The 25,147-nt window shown below is 44.7% G+C and overlaps 1 protein-coding gene and 1 non-coding gene across 2 annotated transcripts in view; both read left to right on the top strand.

Annotated features, from left to right (window-relative positions):
* The window catches only part of LOC124594643 (dehydrogenase/reductase SDR family member 11-like), a 117,937-nt gene that overhangs the window by 25,753 nt on the left and 67,037 nt on the right, over nucleotides 1–25,147 (top strand). The window contains exons 2-3 of the mRNA XM_047133011.1: nucleotides 8,765–8,927; nucleotides 21,286–21,415. Coding sequence (XP_046988967.1) covers nucleotides 8,765–8,927; nucleotides 21,286–21,415 — 293 coding nt within the window. The remainder of the gene's footprint in view (nucleotides 1–8,764; nucleotides 8,928–21,285; nucleotides 21,416–25,147) is intronic.
* On the top strand, nucleotides 12,045–12,119 carry Trnaw-cca. Its single transcript has one exon. It is a non-coding gene; the product is annotated as a tRNA-Trp (tRNA).

Here is a 25,147-nt window from a genome sequence, read left to right as displayed (position 1 = left end):
TTCTGGAAGGCACGCTGGATCAACACAGGTACGCATCTACACTACTGGCCATTATAATTGCTACACCACGAATCTGACGTGCTACAGACGCGAAATTTAACCAACAGGAAGAAGATGCTGTGATATGCAAATGATTAACTTTATACAGCATTCACACAAGGTTGGCGCCCGTGGCGACACCTACAACGTGCTGACATGTGGAAAGTTTCCAACCGATTTCTCATACACAAACAGCAGTTGAGCGACGTTGCCTGGTGAAAAATTGTCGTGATGCCTTGTGTAAGGAAGAGAAATGCGTACCATCACGTTTCCGACTTTGATAAAGCTCTGATTGTAGCCCATCGCGATTGCGGTTTATCGTATCGTGGCATTGCTGCTCGCGTTGGTCGAGATCCAATGACTGTTAGCAGAATATGGAATCGGTGGGTTCAGGAGGATAATACGGAACGCCGTGCTGGATCCCAACGGCCTCGTATCACTAGCAGTCTAGATGACAGGCATCTTATCCGCATGGCTGTAACGGATCGAGCAGCCACGTCTCGATCCCTGAGTCAACGCATGGGGACGTTTTCAAGACAACAACCATCTGCACGAACAGTTCGACGACGTTTGCAGCAGTATGGACTATCAGCTCGGAGATCGTGGCTGCGGTTACCCCTTGACACTGCATCACACACAGGAGCGCCTGCGATGGTGTACTCAACGACGAACTGGGTGCACGAATGGCGAAACGTCATTTTTTCGGATGAATCCAGGCTCTGTTTACAGCATCATGATGGTCGCAGCCGTGTTTGGTGACATCGCGATGAACGCACATTGGAAGCGTGTATTCGTCATAGCCATACTGGCGTATCACCCGGCGTGATAGTATGGGGTGCCACTGGTTACAAGTCTCAGTCACCTCTTGTTCGCATTGACGGCAGTTTGAACAGTGGACGTTACATTTACGTTGTGTTACGACCCGTGGCTCTACCCTTCATTCGATCCCTCCGAAACCTTACATTTCAGCTGGATAATGCACGACCGCATGTTGCAGGTCCTGTACTGGCGTTTCTGGATACAGTAAGTCTGGTCAATGGTGGCCGAGCAACTGGCTCGTCACAATATGCCAGTCACTACTCTTGATGAACGGTGGTATCGTGTTGAAGATGCATGGGCAGCTGTACTTGTACACGCCATCCGAGCTCTGTTTGACTCAATGCCCAGGCGTATCAAGACAGTTATTATGGCCAGAGGTGGTTGTTCTGGGTACTGATTTGTCCGGATCTATGCACCCCAACTGCGTGAAAACGTAATCACATGTCAGTTCTAGTATAATATATTGGTCCAATGATTACCCGTTTATCATCTGCATTTCTTCTTGGTGTAGAAATTTTAATGGCCAGTAGTGTATCTTTGCGAACATGTCTACCGCTGTATGGAGATGGTGTCTACCAGCAGAACAATGCAACATGCCACACAGCTTGCAGTGTACGAGCGCGGTTCAAAGAGCACCCGGACCAGTTTGCCGTACTCCTCTAGCATCATACATAAAGGCAACAGAGAATCTGTGGGACCACCTCGACCGGGATCTTCGCGTCATGAATCCTCAACCGAAAAACCCTGTGCTTTTGACCATGGGAATGGAGTCAGCATGGCTCCACATCCCAGTCGGTTCCTTCCGGAACCTCACCGACTTTCGACTTGCACGTCAGCACTACAAAAATTGGTTGTTCTGGCTTTTGAGAGGTGGTCAAATTAATGTGACCGGATAGTGTATGTAAGTTGTCCTCGAAATATGTATATTTTTCAAGTCCATCTAAGTCAACGTACCTAAATAAATTTTCTATTTCTGCCTGTTCTTTCATATGTGAGGTTGGTTGTATGAACACCCAAAATTGGTTATCGAATTAAATGTTGTTTGTGGTCTAGACAAATAAAAAATTTTGTATAAAGTTTTTCAAAAAGTTCTTGAAAACTTGGTTGTTGCTGAAGTAGTTGCACGAAAGCCACAATGGGTTTTTGGGATGGATAGATGTGCGACTGGCTGTTGTGGCTCGCCAATTTATACACAGCTTTGCTAGAAGTGCGCATGTGTCGAAAGGTAGGGCTATAACTGTGGCATCGCCCAAAGGCCACGGTGCCACACCAAAGTCGGCATGCACTTTGATAGCACAGACATCAGATTAGCGATGTCTCACTGCAGACCGCAACGACGAATAGGAGGCGCTTCTGAAGACGTGCCCCCCCCCCCCCCCCTCTCAGCACCACTGCGCCATTTCACAGAGGTAGATTCAGAGCTGAGTATGAACTCGCTTTGCCCCATTTCGTGACCTCCAGTGAAGTAGTCAACATTTTCTAGTTAGGATACCAGTGCTATTCAAGTCTAAGAAGGAAATGTGCTTAAGCGAATGGTGCACTTGTTCTTCAGGAGAATACTTTGTAATTGTGTGCATCAAGTGAGGCGCATTCGGGAGGACGACGGTTCAAACCCGGATCCAGCCTTCCAGATTTAGGTTTTCCGTGATTGCCCTAAATTGCTTCAGGCAACTGCCAGTATGGTTCCTTTAAAAGGGCACGGCCGATTTTCTTCCCCAGCCTTCCCTAATCCGAGCTGGTGCTCCGTCTCTAATGACTGCTCAATTATTCAAAAACAGTCTTAACCGGATTTATTATTATTATACCGCCAACCGGTTTCAAACCGACATAGGGGTCATCTTCTGGGCGTTTACACCATTGGTCGACTGCTGGTGGTGTCACTCCTGTCTACATAACGGTAATAAAGTGATAGTTTCCTGCCGTTATGTAGACAGGAGTGACACCACCAGCAGTCGACCTATGGTGTAAACGCCCAGAAGATGACCCCTACGTCGGGCTGAAACCGGTTGGCGGTATAATAATAATAAATCCGGTTAAGACTGTTTTTGAATAATTGATTAATCATACTAATCGCTGCTTCATCTCCACAACCATGTTTTCCAAAAATCTAATGACTGCGTTGTCGACGGGACGTTAAACGCTAATCTCTCCCCCCACTTCACCATCCCACTCCCATTAAGTGACGCTTTACTGTTCAAAGACAGTTGTAAATATTCGCACACCCCTGTGGCAATCGATTGTATAAAGTAGATCTTTTTGTCATCCTAGTAATAAAGTGAACGAACGCTTCATATGCTGTAGTTCCGATCAGTCATCTCCCAGAGCTATCAAAGAACCTATATTTATGACCGGACGATTGTAATTTCGTCAGGTCACAGCAATTACATCATCGTAAGGGACGTTGATGTCCAGAGCACCCTGCCGCAGAAATTATCCACACACTCCCGTATACGCGGCGCGGGAAAGCCCAGCCGAAAGCCACTGATCCCAGTGTAGGCAACTGGGCAAGATGCTGGTGCTCGCTCAGCTGTCCTGACTTCGATTCTCTACCATTGTTATCTCGCTGAATTCGTTTGTGTGCGGCCGACGATTCCTTAGTGCCAACAATGCTGCTTCCTTTGCTTTATTGAATTGAAAATCTGTGTGTCTGTTGTTAGCTATACCTATTTCGATTATCGATTATTTCTTTAGTAACAAGAGTCCCAGCGCAAACAGGCAGATGAGAGGGTCATCGCTCCTTAATTCATGCCGTGGTGGTTCGATGCCAGGCACTTAAATGTGATTTGCAGAGTATCCATGAAGATGTAGACGTGCCCCGTATCAAAACTGTTTTCTACGAACCGCAACAACTGGCCACAGTCGAACCTTAAGATGACGTCCAGCTGTCTTACGGAAATATTGTGCCGTTAAACAATAAGATCTGACGCTACCCACGAGAAACTTTCAAGAAGTTGCTACGTCGGGAAAGCCGCAAAGAGGGTAACTAGTCACTGCTTACAATTAATCTCTTGAACCATGTGAACGTATAAATTGATGTATCATACCCCTGGGGATTTACACTACTGGCCATTAAAATTGCTACACCAAGAAGAAATGCAGGGTATTATACTAGAACGGACATGTGATTACATTTTCACGCAATTTGGGTGCATAGATCCTGAGAAATCAGAACCCTGGACAACCACCTCTGGCCGTAATAACGGCCTTGATATTCCTGGGCATTGAGTCAAACAGAGCTTGGATGGCGTGTAGAGGTACAGATGCCCATGCAGCTTCAACACGATACCACAGTTCATTAAGAGTAGTGACTGGCGTATTGTGACGAGCCAGTTGCTCGGCCACCATTGACCAGACGTTTTCAGTTGGTGAGGGGTCTGAAGAATGTGCTGGGCAGGGCAGCAGTCGAACATTTTCTGTATCCATAAACGCCCGTACAGGACCTGCAACATGCGGTCGTGCATTATACTGCTGAAATGTAGGGTTTCGCAGGGATCGAATGGATGGTACAGCCACGGGTCGTAACACATCTGAAATGTAACGTCCACTGTTCAAAGTGCCGTCAATGCGAACAAGAGGTGATCGAGACGTGTAACCAATGGCACCCCATACCATCAAGCCGGGTGATACGCCAGTATGGCGATGACGAATACACGCTTCCAGTGTGGGTTCACCGCGATGTCGCCAAACACGGATGCGACCATCATGATACCGTAAACAAAACCTGGATTCATCCGAAAAAACGACGTTTTGCCATTCGTGCACCCATGTTCGTCGTTGAGTACACCATCGCAGGCGCTCTTGTCAGTGATACAGCATCAAGGGTAACCGCAGCCATGGTCTTCGAGCTGATAGTCCATGCTGCTGCAAACGTCGTCGAACTGTTCGTGCAGATGGTAGTTGTCTTGCAAACGTCCCCATCTGTTGACTCAGGGATCGAGGCGTGGCTGCACGATCCGTTACAGCCATGCGGATAAGATGCCTGTCATCTCGACTGCTAGTGATTCGAGGCCGTTGGGATCCAGCACGGCGTTCCGTATTACCCTCCTGAACCCACCGATTCCATATTCTGCTAACAGTCATCGAATCTCGACCAACGCGAGCAGCAATGCCACGATACGATAAACCGCAATCGCGATAGGCTACAATCCGACCTTTATCAAAGTCGGAAACGTGCTGGTACGCATTTCTCCTCCTTACACGATGCATCGTAACAACGTTTCACCAGGCAACGCCAGTCAACTGCTGTTTGTGTATGAGAAATAGGTTGGAAACTTCCCTCATGTCAGCAGGTTGTAGGTGTCGCCACAGGCCCAACCTTGTGTGAATGCTCTGAAAAGCTAATTATTTGCATATCACAGCATCTTCTTCCTGTCGGTTAAATTTCGCGTCTGTAGCACGTCATCTTCGTGGTGTAGCAATTTTAATTGTCAGTAGTGTATTACAGCTCTGAAATTTCCTTAATCATTGTAAGTTTTTTTGCAGTCTCATACATGTTTGTAACTCAGATGCTGTTTATCTGCGCCGCACTGGTTCCTTAAACATGCAGCTAGGTGTAGATATTACGCATGCAGTAATGGTGGTCACTATGAGAACAGGTCAAGTCATTAGAACCCTCATTCTCCTTCTCCAGTACATTTTTAATGAGATCACTCACATACTGGCATGCTTGACTGTGAAGTACACATAAGCACTGACTGTACTCGAAAGTGCCATGTCCTGTTACATGGGGAATGTTATAAATAATGGGGCTCCACCCGCAGTTGCCAATAGTGGACAGGCATCTTTTGCGGTCACACTTACGAAACAAAACGACCAATTCTTCTAAAGGTACTGTTGTGAACGCCTATTGAGCAGGTAGTTTCGCTTGTACTGCGTTAGTTTCATCCGATTTCTTCGCAAAAGATTACTGAAGAGAATTTTTTAATTTTATTTTTGTTTTTGTGGGTCTGCATCGATGTGATGAAGAATAAAAAAAAAAGGTTCAAATGGCTCTGAGCACTATGGGACTTAACTTCTAAGGTCATCAGTCCCCTAGAACTTAGAACTACTTAAACCTAACTAACCTAAGGACATCACACACATCCATGCCCGAGGCAGGATTCGAACCTTCGACCGTAGCGGTCGCGCGGTTCCAGACTGTAGCGGCTTTAACCGCTTGGCCACCCCGGCCGGCATGAAGAATAAACAGCAGCGTTTTGTGTGCTAAGTGATTTTATGTACATTGATTTGAAAAACGCTCTGACGAATCCGTCCTAACATGTTTCGGAAGACCCAATGGTACCGACCGACCGCCGTGTCATCCTCAGACTATACGAGTGACTGTATGTGGACGTGGAGGGGCATGTGGCCAGCACACCGCTCTCCCGGCCGTTCTAAGTTTTCGTGACCGCAGCCGCTACTTCTCAGTGAGTGCACCTCGCTTGCCAACAGCGTTCGGCAGATCGGACGGTCAGCCATTCAGGTGCGAGGCAAGACCGACAGCGCTTAACTTCGGTGATCTGACGGGAAGCGGTTTCACCACTACGGCAACGCCGTGGGCCTGTGTAAGTTGATACACAGTGATTATTACTGTGGAAGTCTGCTACGCAACTGAGCTAGTTAATAATTACATATATTTGTTACACACAATATTCTATACTGTTTGTAAAGGCGGCAGTTGTCAATTCAATTTCAGTAAAGTACGTTTACAAGCTGAAATCGAATGTTTTGTAAGGAACTCTGAGAGTAAACCAAAGACCAACCTTCCTTACGTAAACAATGACCTGTCTTTATAAATAATTTAGCACCCTATTATAGTAAGCTTACAGTTGCTTACCAATAGAGATCTATATGAGGGTCACTCTAAAAGGAAAGAACGTTTTGATTTTACGAGCAGCGCAATTCTCCCACCAACCCTGTCATCTTACGGACCTTCCTAATCATTGGCGCCAATACGATGCTAACATCGAGCAGTAACGGTCATTTACTGCGATTTTAACATTTATGGAAAAATTAACGATCGATCCAAGCGTAAGGTTCGTATTATAATAAGTTTACTGAATGCAAAAGAAAGAAAAAAGAAAAGGTTTGCCCTATCGAAATTAACAGACAGATTGCTGGCTGAAAGAATATTCGCAATAAAGAGCAATCAGGCCATTCTTCAGCAGTGATTTACCGAACTCAAATCAAGGATTGAGGAAAAAATCCAATGTGATAGTTGTCTCAGTGCTGATGGACTGAGCTTGTGCTTACCTCCAAGTAATGATCAGTTGATTATCAAATTGTCTGTTGCGATTTGGATTCTCTTTGACGGAGCAGAATGGGGAAGGAGAAAGAACAGGTAGCTCAGAGAGGTACATAGGATGATACACGTGCCCCTACCCATGCGTTTCATGCAAACCGCAATACTTTCAAATACCACGAATATAATTTTCATATTCTCTCGCCCGTTACATGCAAACTACTCGTCCTAAAATAAAATAAAATAAAGAACAGAAATCTTCTGTAGGAAATTTAATGAAGTTAAATTTCATACTGGGGTGCATTTTCGCTAGAAGACTTAGTTTCCGCATTATTCAAGAAAAATGTTCAAAACTGACCTTGAAACGTGGTTTTCTTGAATAACTCTAAAACTGTGGCCTCCAGCGAAAACCTGTCCCACAACAAACTTTAACTGCATTAAATCTCCTACAAACATCATGTTAATTTTTTTTAATTTTTTATTTTTTTTTATTAATTTTTTTTTTGGCAGGACTAATAATTTGTGTGTAGCAAGCAAGAGAATATGGACATGGTATTTGGCTGCATTGCAGGCTGCATGAAACCTATCGGTAGGACACCTGAATCGCCCTGTATAACGAACCAGATGTTGTTGTGGAAGCCAATGCGAGGAGAATGGGATTGACTGTCCACGTCTATAAAACAGAGGAGGGATCCCTAGTCAGAAAAGTTTCAGGGAAGACCTTTAGGCAAACTGAAAATAGGATGAGAGGATCAACTGACCAAGGACCTCCAGGTACTTGGGGCAAGGTAAGAAGATGCTGGGGACAGAATGCTGTGGAGCAGGCTACTTGATGACGCCAAACACCGACTCCAGTTTCTGGGTCTAGGAGAGTAAGAAAAAGTAGGATTGAGTAAGATTTGGGCTGTAGCAAAAATGTCCCATAAAGCAACGAACAGGAGCTGCACTAACTGTTCTCGCTCTCTATGATGACAGCGAGGAGGTTTTGAGCAACACTGTTACCTCACTTCGTCTTAGTCCAGCAAGAAAGCGCCAGTTCACTGAATGGCGTCATTCACTATTCCAATAAACCCGGAAGAAAGCCAAGTGGTTATCTGAACAGGTGGCTTACCGAATGATAGTCAGTGCTCTATCTCTCTCGCTGTGTTACTATAATTTAGACATAAATTGCGTCTAAGAACATATTTTCGTGGATTACAGCCCTCGTGTTATAAGCACTCAGTTTCTCAATTCCGGCAAGTTTATTAAATGGTTCAAATGGCTCTGAGCACTATGGGGCTTAACTTCTGAGGTCATAAGTTCCGCTGACCGTGGTGGCCGAGCGGTTCTAGGCGCTTTAGTCTGGAACCACGCGGCCGCTACGTCGCAGGTTCGAATCCTGCCTCGGGCATGGATGTGTGTGCTGTCCTTAGGTTAGTTAGGTTAATGTAGTTCTAAGTTCTAGGGGACTGATGACCTCAGATGTTAAGTCCCATAGTGCTCAGAGCCATTTGAACCATCATCACTCCCCTAGAACTTAGAACTACTTAAACTAACTAACCTAAGGACATCACACACATCCATGCCCGAGGCAGGATTCGAACCTGCGACCGTAGCGGTCGCGTGGTTCCAGACTGTAGCGCCTAGAAGGTTTATTAAAACTAATGTTTTGTTACAGTATCAGTAATATGTTTCTTCTTTCTGTAGGGTTGGCAACTGAAAGACTGCACTGGCCAACTGCACCCATTGTATGGAGATGTGAGCGACGAGGAAAGCATTCTTTCTGTATTCAAATGGATTACTGACAATCTGGGAGGAGTCGACATTCTCGTCAACAGCGCGGGATTGTTTCGCAATTCTGGCTTGATTTGTGAGTGATGAATATTCTCTATAAGAGTATGAAGCTGGTTTATAAATCAGAATTACTTACCAACTAACAATTGATTTGATACGGCAATCGTAGAACGTCAAGGATATCACATGCCAGAAGTTGTCTGTTATTCAGAGATGATAAATAAGAGGAAGTTCTGAAATGCGTCACTCCTTCTGATCTGACTCGTCTCATTTTTATTTAGTTGATTTTCGCGTCTGAGACAACGGGATGGAAAATGGCATATGTGATCTGCATGTACAGTCAAACAAATGATTACAGTTTCAGAAGAATTCAAATGGTTCAAATGGCTCTGAGCACTATGGGACTCAACATCTGAGATCATCAGTCCCCTAGAACTTAGAACTACTTAAACCTAACTAACCTAAGGACGTCACACACATCCTTGCCCGAGGCAGGATTCGAACCTGCGACCGTAGCGGTCGTGCGGTTCCAAACTGAAGCGCCTAGAACCGCTCGGTCACACTATCTGGCTTCAGAAGAATTGGACCATTTATTTAAGAGAAAGTGCTTCACAAATTGAAAAGTGAGAAACACGTTGGCCCACCTCTGGGCCTTACGTAAACCGTTTTGGAATGTCATCGTGATGGATATCGTGCCAAATTCCGCCCAACTGGCGCGTTACACTGTCAGAATAGCCTGCTGGTTGGAGGACCCTCCTATAATGCTCCGAGTGTTCTCAATTTGGGAGACATCTGGCGATCTAGCTGGCCAAAGCATGGTTTGCCAAGCGCGAAGACCAGCAGTAGAAACTCTCGCCGTGTGCGAGCGGGCGTTATCTTGCTGAAATATAAGCCTATAATGGCTTGTCGCGTAGGCCAACAAAACGGGACGTAGAATATCGTCGAAGTATCGCTGTAAGGGTGCCGCGCATGACAACGAAAGGGGTCCTGCTATGGGAAGAAATGACACCGCAGACCATCAACCCTGGCTGTCGCGCGTTACGGCGGGCGACAGCGGTATCACACCGCTGCCCTGGGCGTCTCCAGACGCTTCTCCGGACTGGAATCTCATTGGCTGGAGTAGAATGGTCTTCAGTGACGAGTTCCTGACGACATGTCTGGAGACACTCCGGGCAGTGGTGGGATACCAACTTGACTGTCATCTGTCATACGGCCCGGCAACCACGAGTGTTGGATTCTGTTCCTTTTCGTAGTAGAATCCCATGGGTTGTCATCTGCGGCACTCTTAGAACACAGCGGTACGTCAACGGTATTCTAAACCCCTTCATGGCAAGGGATCCTGGTTTTCCTTTTCAGAAAGATGAAGCCCGCCCACATACGGGGAGCGTATCTACTGCCTGTCTTCGTGCTTGCCAAACCGTACCTTGACCAGCAAGGTCGCCAGATCTCTCTCCAGCTGAGAACGTTTCAAGCATTATTGGCAGTGTGGTGTCACCGCCAGACACCACACTTGCTAGGTGGTAGCCTTTAAATCGGCCGCGGTCCATTAGTATACGTCGGACCCGCGTGTCGCCACTGTCAGTGATTACAGACCGAGCGCCGCCACACGGCAGGTCTAGAGATACTTCCTAGCACTCGCCCCAGTTGTACAGCCGACTTTGCTAGGAAAGTTTCACTGACAAATACGCTCTCATTTGCCGAGACGATAGTTAGCATAGCCTTCAGCTACGTCATTTGCTACGACCTAGCAAGGCGCCATTACCAGTTTGTATTGAGATTATTATTGATGTATCAACAAGAGCGATGTACACCAATTATGGATTACAGTTAAGTATTACATCAACTACGTACTTTATTTGCTACTATTAATTCCCTTAACTGTTCCAGACCTCGCGCCAGCCTGCGTGAGCTTAAGCGCGTGCCTTTCGGCTTCACCTCATAGTGACTTGGCTGTCTTGCCAAGTCACAACAGGCAGAGCTCTCCAACCAGCTCGGGATTTTGACGATCTAACGCACCAATTGGACAGAATTCGGCATGATATTTGTAAAGCGTTGTTGACTTGCTCAGTTTACGAAGCTCTTTCTCTTGAACAAACCATTCAATTTTTGTTTATATGTACACGTATCTCTACCGTTTTCTTCCGATTCGGATAATTCTTTCATGGTGCACTTTCTTTTTCTTAGAATGCGTATCATTACTGCTTATGAGCAGCGTCAGTGATTGCTATTGCATGTGAAGTCTTTCTGTAGCTGCTTGCTTGGGTCGCGCAACGAGCTAAGGAAGGGACAGTGAGATCCGGTGACTTCTCGGTAGCCCACGGGAAGGGGGTGGGCTGTGTGGGGGGTTGGGGGGGAGAGTCAGTTCCGTTTCTAAGAGGAGCGCTGCAGACGGCCGATTGGGCCTCGTGCAGGGCGGGTACGCCGCCCTTCGCTTTGTTCAGGCGCGAGCATCTTTGTCTGTGGTTTAGGACAGCCGCCGACTGTAGACGTATTCCCTGAATACGGTGGGCAGCGCAGCATGAGGGTCCAGCGACTTCACCTTAAAACGCCGGTATGAGCCGTGAAACAATCTTAGCTGTCTGCAGAATACTGCCCATTTTTACAAGCAAAAGCTATTTGGTCAGAGCACGGGTCTATAGAATTTCATTTCCCACGGTCGGATGCCCTCCCTGAAAGTAGGAGATTGGCATGTGACTCGCAGATAAACATCTCTGGCTGTTTCGTGGGATCAGAAATAGTTCAATTGTTTCTTTGTGGAGGCGAGATGCCATCAGCTGGACACATTCTCGAACCAGGACGAACGATCTCTTGTGTCGTAGAAAATGTGGGAAGGAGCTGCATTGGCTGCTCCTAAAAAAATTAGGAGGTAGTGGGAGACAGCAGGCAGCATTCTAAGAATTACATACGTGAGAGAAACATGAATTACCGGAAATAAAGAACATATGTGAAAAGCCGGAATTTAGGAATTCTACTCACAGAAAGACAGGCCACTAACAGTCCCTCATAGGAGGGGAGTTTAGCAGTTTTCTTATGATCAGTTTAGTTGACTAGAATTAACGGAGTCATGCCACTGGCGAAAGATAGTTGACATTAACTATGGGGAGAGACGTTTGCAGGAGAGCTTCTGTGAAATTTGTAAGGTAGGAGACGAAATACTGGCAGAATTGAAGCTGTGAGGTCGGGGCGTGATTCTTGCTTGGGTAGCTCAGTTGGTAGAGCACTTGCCCGCCAAAGGCAAAGGTCCCGAGTTCGAGTCTCGGTCCGGCACATAGTTTTAATCTGTCGGAAAGTTTCATACCAGCGCACGCTCCGCTGCAGAGTGAAAATTTCATTCTAGAAACACATGACTGTTACACCTTGACGACAGCACACTTACTACCAAGCTCCTTCCATGACTCTGGACGAAGACGTAGTTACTTCTGACGGAGGAGACGGCGTCCAGCGGCCAATCTGTCGGCACTGATCCACATTACTCCTTGCTAAAGCTTAAATCATGTTGACATTCTGCAGCACAGGCGACCGGGAATGAGAGGTATAAATCGTCGGTAGGCGCATAGTTTTGGCTAAGTTAGATTCTGGAATTTCAGTACTTCTGACTGCGCATTCCAAGGCTCATTAACGTCCCAGTTAGTTATAGTAGTCGCGTGTGACATTCTATAACTTGCAGTAACGTCGGAGTAATCACTCTGCGGACACTATGATCTTCTTTTTTCATCACTGATTTGGAAGATGACGGTATCACCCTCTTCCTTAATTCTCGTGGTTTGTGTTGAGTGAATCAGTCATCAGAGGAAAAACTCTCCTATCAAAGCACAAAAAAGTCGAATATGTCCCTGTTTAAAAGACTGACTAAAGGTGCTGAAAAGGGTAGAATGGACAGCTGGTACCGCATTTTCCAGCCAGTCTGCTAAACTGGAGTATATTCGCGTTTTTTTGACCCGATAAGAGCATTTTTCTGATGGTTCCCTTCTCCTCCCTGCTACAGCAGGACATGTCAGTCGTGGAAAGAACTTTATGGGCCGGTAAAATTTTGATACTTTACTTATGTGAAATTGAAATAACGAAAAACTAATTTTGCGCTTCAGACCGCGTTTTAGATGCAAACAATTTTTTCATGCACCTCAGTACAACATGGGCTACCAGAATCCTCTGATGATAACTGAGATACTTTATGGCATACTCTTACGTCACCTTACGAACTACGTTTTCGCCTCACTCCGGATTTTTCATATACAAGTACGGTAACTTGGAATCTCTTTATCTCGGAAACGGATAAAGATATCAAGAAAATTTCCTAGGTTGTTCTATATCGGGATCTTGGGAATAAATCGTAAAAGTACTCCCATTTACTGTGCATAGCCATTTTGGAATCTGCGGCTGGTTTTAGTACACAAAAACTATATTTTTGGGTTAAAACTTCCTGGCAGATTAAAACTGTGTGCCGGACTGAGACTCGAACTCGGGACCTTTGCCTTTCGCGGGCAATTGCTCTACCAACTGAGCTGCCAAAGCACGACTCACGCCCCGTCCTCACAGCTTTAATTGTGCCAATACCTCGCCTCCTACCTTCCAAACTTTACCGAAGCTCTTCTGCGAAACTTGCAGAACTAGCACTCCTGAAAGAAAGGACATTGCGGAGACATATTTTTGGGTTGTTTCTCGGTAAAGATTTTTGAAAATGGGAAGATGTCACTTCTAGATAAATGCCTAGATGAAGAGAATATAACGTTAAAATTTGAGTACGTTACTGCGGTTATTTAGCGTCACACCGCAGTTTACGATCGTATTTTACATGTAGAAGTAAGACCACTTAGAACCTCTGTATCTCGGAAACCATTAAGGCTACCAAGAAACTTTTCAAGGCTCTTAGAGATCGGTATCTTAGGAGTATATCGTAAAAATTTCAGCACATAGCTGAAATTGCTGTGCGTAACCGACTTGGAATCCACGGTTCGGTTTCGCTTCGAAAAAATGTTATAAATAACATTTTTTGGAAATTTGCATGAACTGATGGTGCCTCCATAAGCGCCTTAAGGCCCACCATAGACAACAAAAATGCAAAAAGGCACCAACAAGTTTGCTCCATTTGCCTAAGCAGGAGGAAATGTGTAGTATTCATAGTTCGATCCTGTACTATACGATAGTGACCCTAATACGATCCTTCTGTTGGGTATACAAATGATCCATTACCCATGGTCTATCCAAAAGATCTGCAACCTTTCTATTAAGACTGGAACCCGAAGTATAAACCTTGGAAGAATTTCGTTTTCACGCTCGGCGTATCGGAATATATAGTGCTGGGGATGTGACCATGAGAAATAGATCAAATGACCAACGAAAAGATAACGTCCTACGACTTGGAGCGTGGAATGATAGAAGTTTGAGCGTGATAAGGAAGCTAGAAAATCTGAAAAGGGAAATGCAAATGCTCAGTCTAGATACAGTGGGGGTCAGTGAAGTGAAATGGACAGAAGAAAAGAATTTCCGGTCAGATGAGTATAGGATAATAACAGCAGCAGAAAATAGTGTAACAGGAAGGATTCGCTAGGAATAAGAAGTATAGACAACAGTAGTACAGGTATACATGCCGACATCGCAAGCAGAAGATGAAGAGATAGAGAAAGTATATGAGGATATTGAACGGGTGATGCAGTACGTAACGGGAGATGAAAACCTAACAATAATGGGGGATTGGAATGCGATTGTAGGGGAAGGCGGATAGGAAAGGGTTAGCGGAGAATATGGGCTTGACACTAGGAATGAGAGTGCAGGAAGACTAATAGTGTACTGCAGTAACTTTCAGCTATAAACAGCGAGTGAATCACAAGAGCAAATGGCATTCTTGGAAAAAGCCTCGAGATACGGGAAAATTTCAGTTAGATTACATAATGGTGAAGTAGACATTGGATTGTAGCGCGTACCCAGAAGCAGATAGACTCAGCTGACAATTTAGTAATGATGGGGAGTTGGCTGAGGTTTAAGAGACGAGACAGAAAGAAACAATCTGCAAAGAAGTGGGATACGGAGATGCTAAGGAATGAAGAGAAGGGCTTGATGTTCTCTCAGGCTCAGTAGACTTCTCAGTTTGCGTGGATAATCCTAAAAAAGGCAATCACAGAAGCTGGAAAGAAAAATGTTGGTAAAAGTAAGGTAATTGCGAGGATACCTCAGCTGATCGACGAATGAAGAAAGTACGAAATCATTCAGGGAAATTAAGGAACACAAAAATGCAAGTCACTTAGCAATGAAATAAATAGAAATTGCAGAGAAGATAAGGCGAAACGGCTGCATGAAACATGTGAAGAAATCGAAAATGAAGTAGTGATTGTCAGAAGAACTGAGTCAGTGTATAGGAAAGTCAAAATAATATTCAGTGAAATTAAAATCAGGGTGGTAACATTAAAAGATCAATAGGAATTCCATTATTAAATGCAGAGGAGCGAGCAGATAGATGGAAAGAGTAGAGGGGTAAGACGGCTGATGACGTGATAGAAGAAGAAACAGAGTTGACAGGGAAGAAACAGGGGTTCCACTATTAGAGTCAAAATTTAAAAGAGCTTTAAAGGACTTAGTATGAAATAAGATAGAAGGGACAGATAACATTCCATTCTTTCTAAAATCATTGGGGGTGGTGGGTGGCAACAAAACGACTATTCACGTTGATGTGTAGAACGTATGAGACTGCAGATATATCATTAGACTTCCGGAAAAACATCAACCACACACTTCCGAAGATAGCGAGACCCGACAGACGCGATAATTATCGCACAGTCAGCTTAACAGCTCTTGCATCAAAGCTGCTGACAAGAATAATATATAGAAGACTGGAAAAGACAATTGAGGATCTATTAGATTACGATCAGTTCGGCTTTAGGAAAGGTAAGAGCACCAGAGAAGCATTTCTGACATTGCGCTTGATAACGAAGGCAGTGTTGAATAAAAATCGACACATTCGAAGGATTTATCGACCTGGAAAAATCGTTCAACGATGTAAAATGATACGAGCTGTTTGAAATTCTGAGAAAAGTTGGAGAAGCTATAGGGAAAGATGGGTAATATGTAATATGTACAAGAACCAAAAGGGAACAGTAAGACTGGGAGATCAAGAACGAAGTGGTCGGATTAAAAAGGGTGTAAGAAAAGGATGTAGTTTTTCACTCGCACTATTCAATCTATAGATCGGAGAAGCAGTGAGAGAAAAAAAAATTAAAAAAAAATAAAATAAAGATTCAAGTGCAAGATTAAAATTCAGTCTGAAAGGATAAGCATGATTCGCTGATGGTATTGCTATTCTCAGTGAAAGTGAAAAAGAATTACAGCACCTGTTGAATGGAATGAACACTCTAATTGGTACATAATATGAATTGAGAGTAAATCGAAGAAAGGCGGAAGTAATACGAAGTAGCGGAAATGAGAATAGCGAGAAACTTAACATTAGAATTGGGTATTACGAATTAGATGAAGCCAAGGGCTGCTGCTGCATAGGAGGCAAGATAACACATGACGGGCTGAGCAAGGAGGACGTAAGAAACATTCTAGCACAGGCAAAAACGGCATTCCTGGATAAGAGAAGTCTAATAGTATTAAACTTGGGCGTTATTTGACGAAGAAATTTCTGAGAATGTATGTCTGAAGCACAGAATTGTATGTTAGTGAAATAACGACTGTGGAAACCAGAATAGAGAGACTGGAATCATTTGAAATGTGGTGCTACAGAAGAATCTCGAAAATTAGATTAACTGGTAATATAAGGAACGAGGAGGTTCTCTGCAGAATCGAAGATGAAAGAAATGTATGGAAAACACTGACAAGATTAAGGGACAGGATGCTAGGACACCTGTTAAGGCATCAGGGAATTAAGGAAAAAAAGAACGTTATCGCTTGATGTCGAATGTCTAACGATTATCCTTAATCCTCATGGTCTTTGTCCAGTGAATCAATCATTAGATTACTCATTATCCATGAAGCTTAGTTGTTTTATTTGTTCTGTGTTATTTCTCTCAGTGTAATTGTTTCAGAAAATTCGTGTTATGCATTTGAGACAGATACTTTCTCCTAAATTGGGGGTCAATGTGACCGACATTTTTTTCTTCAGATACATGAAACCCCTTTTTGTCGAGATGAGTAATGATTTTTGAGAGAACCATCACACAGAACTCATTTCTCATGGCCAATCTTTTCATCACATTATTCTGTTGGGCGACAGTTCTGATTACTATATGTGATTCTATGGGGAGTGATCAGCCTGCAGCAAGGTCCAACCAATGCGGATCGTTGTGGCTGCGGGAAGGGGTATCCGTTTGCCATTTTTCACTTTGTTAAAAAAATTAGATTTCATTACAACTTTCTAACAAGTCCGAATTGTTGAGCTGATAAAAGTTCAAATGGCTCTGAGCACTATGGGACTTAACAGCTATGGTCATCAGTCCCCTAGAACTTAGAACTACTTAAACCTAACTAACCTAAGGACAGCACACAACACCCAGCCATCACGAGGCAGAGAAAATCCCTGACCCCGCCGGGAATCGAACCCGGGAACCTGGGCGTGGGAAGCAAGAACGCTACCGCACGACCACGAGATGCGGGCGCTGATAAAAGTCTTTAGTATGTTGCATTACGAGTATTGTAATAATCCTCTTGGAATAATGTGTATACAATAACTTAACTACATCTGCGGTATTAAATTCTTTGAATGAAATTGAAAAGACGTCCACTCAGTATTAAACTACATGGACAGAAAAAAAATCTCAGCATCAAGGAGTTGTGCGAGACAAACGAAAGTTCATTGTTCAAGGCAGCTGTATAAGGGTGGTGCCAGTAGCACCACTACGAGGCTGCAAATCAGGTTTGCTTTGAATACGCACTGTAATGGTCCTGAGCGTTAGTTACCTTCGAGATTGGACGTAATGAGCTGATGACAGTCGAGAATGCCTCTAAGACAACGAGACGCCACTATCAACAGCTTACCGAGTTTGAAGAGGTCGTGTAACACGAGAAGATGAATGTTCATTCCGCGATGTTGTAGCAAGACTTGGCGGTGATGTAGCCACTGTACATGATTGTCTGCCCCGATAGCTGAATGGTCACCGTGACGGACTGCCGTCCTAAGGGGCCCGGGTTCGATTCCCGACTGGGTCGGGGTTTTTCTCTGCTCAGTGACTGGGTGTTGCCTTCATCATCATTTCACCCCTATCCGGCACGCAGGTCGCCCAATTCGTCGTCGAATGTAATAAGACCTGAAAAACGGCGGCCGGACCTGCCCCGTAAGGGGCCTCCAGGCCAATGACGCCAAACGCTCATTTCCATTTCCATAGCTCGAAATTTGCTGTACAACTTCGTGGAACCTCCCCACTTCAACCCCTACAATTTCATGAAGTTCCGATTGGTGGAGGCACTAAACGCAGCCTTCAAAACGGTGTCAGTAATGGAGCTGCGTTCCAAGCAGATAGCTGTCACTGAGTTTCTACTGTCGGAAAAGCAAACCATTGCAGATATTCATAGACGCTTGTAAACTGTCTACAGAGATCAAGCAGTGAAAAAAAGCACGGAGAGTCGTTGGGCGAGGCGTCTGTCATCATCACAACCTCGTCGCGGAAACCTGTCCGATCTCGTGCACGCTGACTGGTCGCATTTGTCCACCAGTTGTGTTACTCAGAGGTGTATGCCGATTGGGCTTCTTGCCGCCCAGCAGAAGTCCGTAAAGAACACTGAAGGATCATTGGTGTGGAATTACTTGCGCTTTAAGAGCCTGATCGTGACAATTTCTTGTTGATCATCTTCAAAGGTGATGAAACAAGGGCTGATCACTTCGAACCGGAAACGAAACGGCAATCCATGGAGTGGTGCCACACCACCTGTCTCCTCCGAAGAGAAAATTCAAAGCCGCAACCTCAGCCATTAAAGTTAAGGCGGCGATCTTGTGGAGCTCTTTTGTTTCTGTTTGGTGTCCTCCCTCATGGTGCAACTGTCACCTGTGAAGTGTATTGTGCTATGCTCGGGAAATTGAAGAAACGGCTTCAGCTTGTTCGTCAACACAAAAATCTCCATGAGAACACAAGAAGTCACACGTCTGCGAACCTGAGAGAAGCTGAAAAAAAAATTCATTGGACATTTCTTCTTCATCCTGCCTAGAGCCCCGATCTCGCGTCTTCCGACTTCCAAGTGTTTGCTCCAACCAAGGATGCACTCTGCGGGAAGTAGTACGTGAATGATGGGAAGGCTATTGCTGTAGCAAAACGTTGGGTCTGCCATCGGCCAGTAGAGTGGTACAATGCGGATATACAGGCCATCTCAGTAAGGTAACGTAAGGCCGTCGCATGAACGGAAATTATGAAATTATGTCGAAAAGTAAGGTGTTGTAGTCAAAGGCGAGGAGAATAATATGGTGTACTGGAATCCTGACTAAAACAAACCTGATTTCAGAAAAAAATGCGTTGTTTCACTTCTTGAACACGCCTAGTACGAGGCCGCAAAAGTCTTTGCTAACAGATGGGCAAGTCGGTCGCTCTCAGACCTTCTCGATGAGCCCGTCTCGTCTTTGCTTACCTAACATGCTATAGCAGATTACATTCTTCCAGTTCTCCCTACTATCTGTAGAAGAGCAGTGTGCTGTTTGTAGGTTTCCCATTAAAATTAGCGCTCGTTCTTTAATGTACTGGTCCATTTAATTCCTAGGTACCTTTTACCCTTAGGTAGGTGATAACTTCATTATAGTGAACTCGATTCTGGTAGGCAAATTTCAATTATGTTCTCGCTGATAAAGATACCAAAAAGTCCTTTTATTTGTTTTTCTCTTATAAAGAAAAGATCTTTTAGTGTGCTGAATAGCAAGAAGAAAATACATTATCTCCTGCAAGTTACGATAAACAGGAAGTCACCTATGACCACTGTCAGTTTCCTGAACGATTGAAGTACTCAGTAGTAAAGCCGCTTTATAAAAAGGGAGAAAAGGACAATGTAGACAATTTTAGACCTATTTCTATGCAATCAGTGTTTGCTAAAGCTATTGAAAAGGCTGTGTTTGTAACGATAATTGATCATTTTGTATGACATAATTTGCTATCAAATGGACAGTACAGCTTTAGAAGTCGTTTAACAACTGAAAATGCTATATCCTCTTTTCTCTGTGAGCTACTAGATGGGTTAAACAAAAGGTTTCGAACGCTAGGCACATTTTTCGATTTAACTATGGCTGAGAATGGCTGTGATGTGGGGTCTGAGTGGAGTACAGCCACATGGGGGGTGCCCCAGGGATCAGTGTTGGGGCCATTCCTGCTCCTTATTTATATAAATAATATGCCTGCTGGCACTAACTTGGTAGTAAAGGATGTTGTGTGCGACATTGGCTCAATTTCAAATAGTGCAACTTGTAGAAAATAAACTAACACTAACTGACAGTAAGTCTCAGGTTTTACAGTTCCTAACACACAATTCAACAAAACTCGACGTTTTAATCTCACAGAATAGGCATTGATTAGTGCAATTGCACAGTTCAAATTTCTGTGTGTTCAGATAGATACTAAACTGTCGTGGAAAGCCCACGTTCAGGCTCTTGTTCAAAGACTTAATGCTGCCATTTTTACTATTCAAACGGTGTCTGAAGTATGTGATCGTTCGATACGAAAATTAGTCTACTTTGCTTATTTGCACTCGCTTATGTCGTATGGTATTATATTTTGGGGTAACTCTTCCCATTCTAATAGGATACTTTTGGCTCAGAAACGGGCGGTTCGGGCAATAAGCGGTGTAAGTTTGCGAATCTCACGTCGACCCCTGTTCACTAGTCTGGTATTCCGACATTGGCTTCTCAAAATATATATTCTTTTCTGTCGTTTCCTTTAACAATATCAGCTTATTCCCAAGAACAAGCAGCTTTCACTCAGTTAATACTCGGCAGAAATCCAACCTGCATTTGGATCAGACTTTCGTAATTCTTGTACGGAGAGGTGTGCGGTATTCTGGTGCATCCATTTTCAATAAGCTACCACAAGAATTCAAAAATGTTAGCAGTAAGCCACGCGCTTTCAAATCGAAACCGAAGATTTTCCTCACAGGTAACTCCTTCTCTTCTGCTGAGGAGTTCCTTGTAGAATTAAACTGATTATTATGTTATATTGTTGATTGCGTTTACCTTAACTTATGGTTTCACTTTATTTTGGTTCATAAATATTTTATTTTTACCTGTTATTACTTTTATGTTGTTATTTCATATACTGACACGTTCCATGGCCTTGGAGATTTGCTCCTCAATTTGGTCCTACGGAAGTTGATGTGTAAATAAATAAACGTAAATCAGAATAACGCCGCAACCCTTATAGTGCTGACATATTTCACAAAAGTTTCTGCGACTCCGAACCGTAAATGTGTTTACACTTATTATTTTTCTCAGGATTATTTTGAGACAGTTTCCATGTCAGTAATTACTCTGCCAACAGCTGCTCCACTGTCTGAATGGAAACTGATCCTGGACGTGAACGTGCTGGGTCTGAGCATCTGCACCAGGGAGGCCGTGCAGGACATGCTGAGGAGAGGTGTCGATGACGGCTTCATTATCAACCTCTGCAGGTAGGAGAACGCTGTTGTTTATATGATTACCAGAAAGCAGCTCTACTTGTCACCAGTATCGACATTCATTTATTGTAACTGTCAGCCTTGGGTCACACAGATAGTATCAAAACTTGTTTCTACATCTCAGTAAGTTGTCACTACAGGTGTGTAAATCATAGATTTTTTCGTGAAGGCACACACAAAGAAAGAGCGTGTTATACACTGCCCCACAAAAGAAATGAATCACCCAGAAGACATGGTCATACACGTACACACCATAGGCTTGTACATTCATGCTCATAAATTAAGAATAATGCTGATACATGGTGAAACAACGCTCTGGTGAGCGGTTTGCGGGTTTAAATCACCTCGGGGTATGCGGTGCATCTGGCCTGCGGTCGTCGCATGGTGACGCTGGCAGCAGTCCTCATACGCAAAGGGGTGTTGGTGCATGTCAGAGTATGGTGCAGCGAGTAAGTGTGCACACGTTTCCAGACGTGCTAATGGTGACTGTGTGTCGAAAATGGCTCAAAGAACACATATTTATGACGTTATGAGGGGTAGAATGCTAGGGCGACTGGAGGCTGGTCAAACACAGCAGGTTGTAGCATGGGCCCTCTGTGTGCCACAAAGTGTGATCTCAGGAATATGGCAACGATTCCAGCAGACAGGTAACGTGTCCAGGCGCTACAACACGGGACATCCACAGCGTACAACACCATAAGAAGACCGATATCTCACCATCAGTGCCCGCAGACTGCCACGGAATACTGCAGGTAGCCTTGCTCGGGACCTTACCGCAGCCACTAGAACAGATGTCTCCAGACACACAGTCTACAGGCGACTGAACAGACATGGTTTATTCATCCGGAGACCTGTAAGGTGCATTCCACTGACCCCTGGTCACAGGAGAGCCCCTAAAGCCTGGTGTCAAGAATACAGTACATGCTCATTGGAACAGTGGTCCCACATTATGTTCACGGACGAGTCCAGTTATAGTCTGAACAGTGATTCTCGCCGGGTTTTCATCTGGCGTCAACCAGGAATCAGATACCAACCCCTTAATGTCCTTGAAAGGGACCTGTATGGAAGTCATGGTTTGATGGTGTGGGGTGGGATTATGATTGGTTCACGTACACTCATGCATGTCTTTGACAGAGGAACTATAACAGATCAGGTGTATCGGGACCTCATTTTGCACCTGTACCTCTGCCTTTTCAGGGGTGCAGTGGATCCCACCTTCCTCCTAATGGATGATAACGCACGGCCCCACCGAGCTGCCATTATGGAGGAGTACCTTGAAACAGAAGGCATCAGGCGAATGGAGTGGCCTGCCTGTTCTCCAGACCTAAACCCCATCGAGCACGTCTGGGATGTTCTCAGTCGACGTATCACTGCACATCTTCAAACCCCTACAACACTTCAGGAGTTCCTGCAGGCACTGGTGCAAGAATGGGACGCTATACCCCAGCAGCTGCTCGACCACCTGATCCAGAGTATGCCAACCCGTTGTGCGGTCTGCGTACGTGTGAATGGGGATCATATCCCATATTGATGTCGGGGTACATGCGCAGGAAAAAGTGGCGATTTGTCGCACATGTGTTTCGGGACGTTTTTCTCAACTTATCACCAATACCGTGGACTTACAGATCTATGTCTTGTGTGTTCTCTATGTACCTATGCTATTATCGCAAGTTTTGTATAGTGCCACATTGTGTGGCACCACATTCTGCAATTAACCTTAATTTATGAGCATGGATGTATATATATGATCAGAACTGTAATTCTCTGTGACTGACAGAACGGCCACACGAATGCTTTAGTGTTGCTCGTGTTTAGTGCCGTTACCGAGACTTATAGGGTGTATGTATGAGGGATGTGTACAGCGTCAGATGTTAACTGATCACTCTGAAGATACATTGGTGTCAATCAGTGTTTTTAGCGCCTCACAGAAATTAAAGTGACCTCACTTTATGTCACCATTTCGGTGGCTGATCGAATTGTATAATATTCATATTTGTGGGGAATTCACGTAAGATAGTGGCCCAATGTTGAACTGGATGAGAATTTGATGATAGACATACTTGTGATCAGGGCAGTCACACTTGCTGTCAAGGTTCCAGTCGACTACATCTGAGCATTACAACATTCACCATACTGTACACAAAACACATTGCAACCCCTTCATATCTGCAGTGGCCGTCTGAGGACAGGTGATGCACTTCTTGCGACATTCTGTGGTATCCCCTACCATTGGTCGGAAACTGGCAGCAGCCGGACCAGGTAATTGCTTTAGGCCGCCATTAGCACCACAAAAAAAAATAGTTACCATGACTGGGAACCAAGGACTGCTAAAGAATGGCATTACGCTTTGTTCACCGATGAGTTGCATTTCTGCACTACCACAGATGACCTTAGTCGGAGAGTATGACGGCGACCTGGCCAGAGCACCCATTCTCCAAATGTTCTGGAGATGCACAGCGGTCTTAGCTCCTCATGTCATGGTGTACTTCGTACGACTTCAGCTCAAGGCTGGTAGCGATTGTGGGAAGTCAGGCAGCATAGTGGTTCAGCACGGTGATCCTGCAGCATCATGTTTTGTCTCTGAAATGCCAGTACCATGCTGCAATTTTAAAACAGGGCTATGCTTGTCTACAGATGGCATATGTCTCTGTGAACTGCACGATTCTGAGGTACTCCTGTGGCCAGCAGGATCCCCTGATCTGTCCACCACAGAACATGTGTGGGAGCAGCTAGCATGCCAACTCCATCCCATTGCCAGCATTCAGGATATCAAGGACCTGTTACAAGAGTTGTGGGCTTGCATGCCTCAAGAGACGATAGCGAATTTATGACTGTAGTATCACCCCACAGGCGTCGCAAAGTTGGCAACAAAATTGCAAGTTTCCTTTAGATGGCAACAGTGGTTGCACAGTATCTGTCGAACCCAGTGTTGTGGACCCGCTGAGCCAAGCCTGCACTGGCTCTGGACTCGGAACGCCCTTTGCTGCTGTGATATAGGACAGCCGGTGGCAGCCACTCAACCCATTTGCACTCGGAATCTCTTTGCTACGACACAGTAGTTCTTGCTTAGTACAGTGAGCCTCTTCCTTGTCGACACTGAGAGCAGGACTTTATTTGTTGCTGCATTATTTGTAATGAGTTTTCGTACGTTTGGTGAAATAAAAGCCAAGTAAATCTGATGTTTTTTGTGTTCACTTGTTAGTTAATCATTTCTACTCTGGTCCAGCTTTCCTATGTTGATAGTTACCGCACCACTACGTAGCCATCTCACCTTACCGTTTTGTACGAAACGTACACAACAATGACATCATTCCCAGTCCAATGAGGGTGTGTGTCCGGGCAAGATGGGGTACAATGTCATTCTGATAAATGGACTCAGACTGCCAACTTCTTCGTAAATGTGACTCGATTTTGCCGGCCGGAGTGGCCGAGCGGTTAAAGGCGCTACAGTCTGGAACTGCACGACCGCTACGGTCGCAGGTTCGAATCCTGCCTCGGGAATGGATGTGTGTGATGTCCTTAGGTTAGTTAGGTTTAAGTAGTTCTAAGTTCTAGGGGACTTATGACCACAGCAGTTGAGTCCCATAGTGCTCAGAGCCATTTGAACCGTTTGACTCGATTTTCTTCCTTCCTTTCTGGGTGCTTCACCTTTTGTCAGACAGTGTAAATTATAACAAATAAATTCAGATCACAGATTCCAATAGTTTATGAAATTATACATCGAAT

Source organism: Schistocerca americana, chromosome 2 (genome assembly GCF_021461395.2).
Source record: "Schistocerca americana isolate TAMUIC-IGC-003095 chromosome 2, iqSchAmer2.1, whole genome shotgun sequence".
NCBI classification, from domain to species: domain Eukaryota; kingdom Metazoa; phylum Arthropoda; class Insecta; order Orthoptera; family Acrididae; genus Schistocerca; species Schistocerca americana.
Note: the sequence above shows the minus strand (reverse complement) of the source record. Positions and strands in the feature narration are given on the sequence as shown.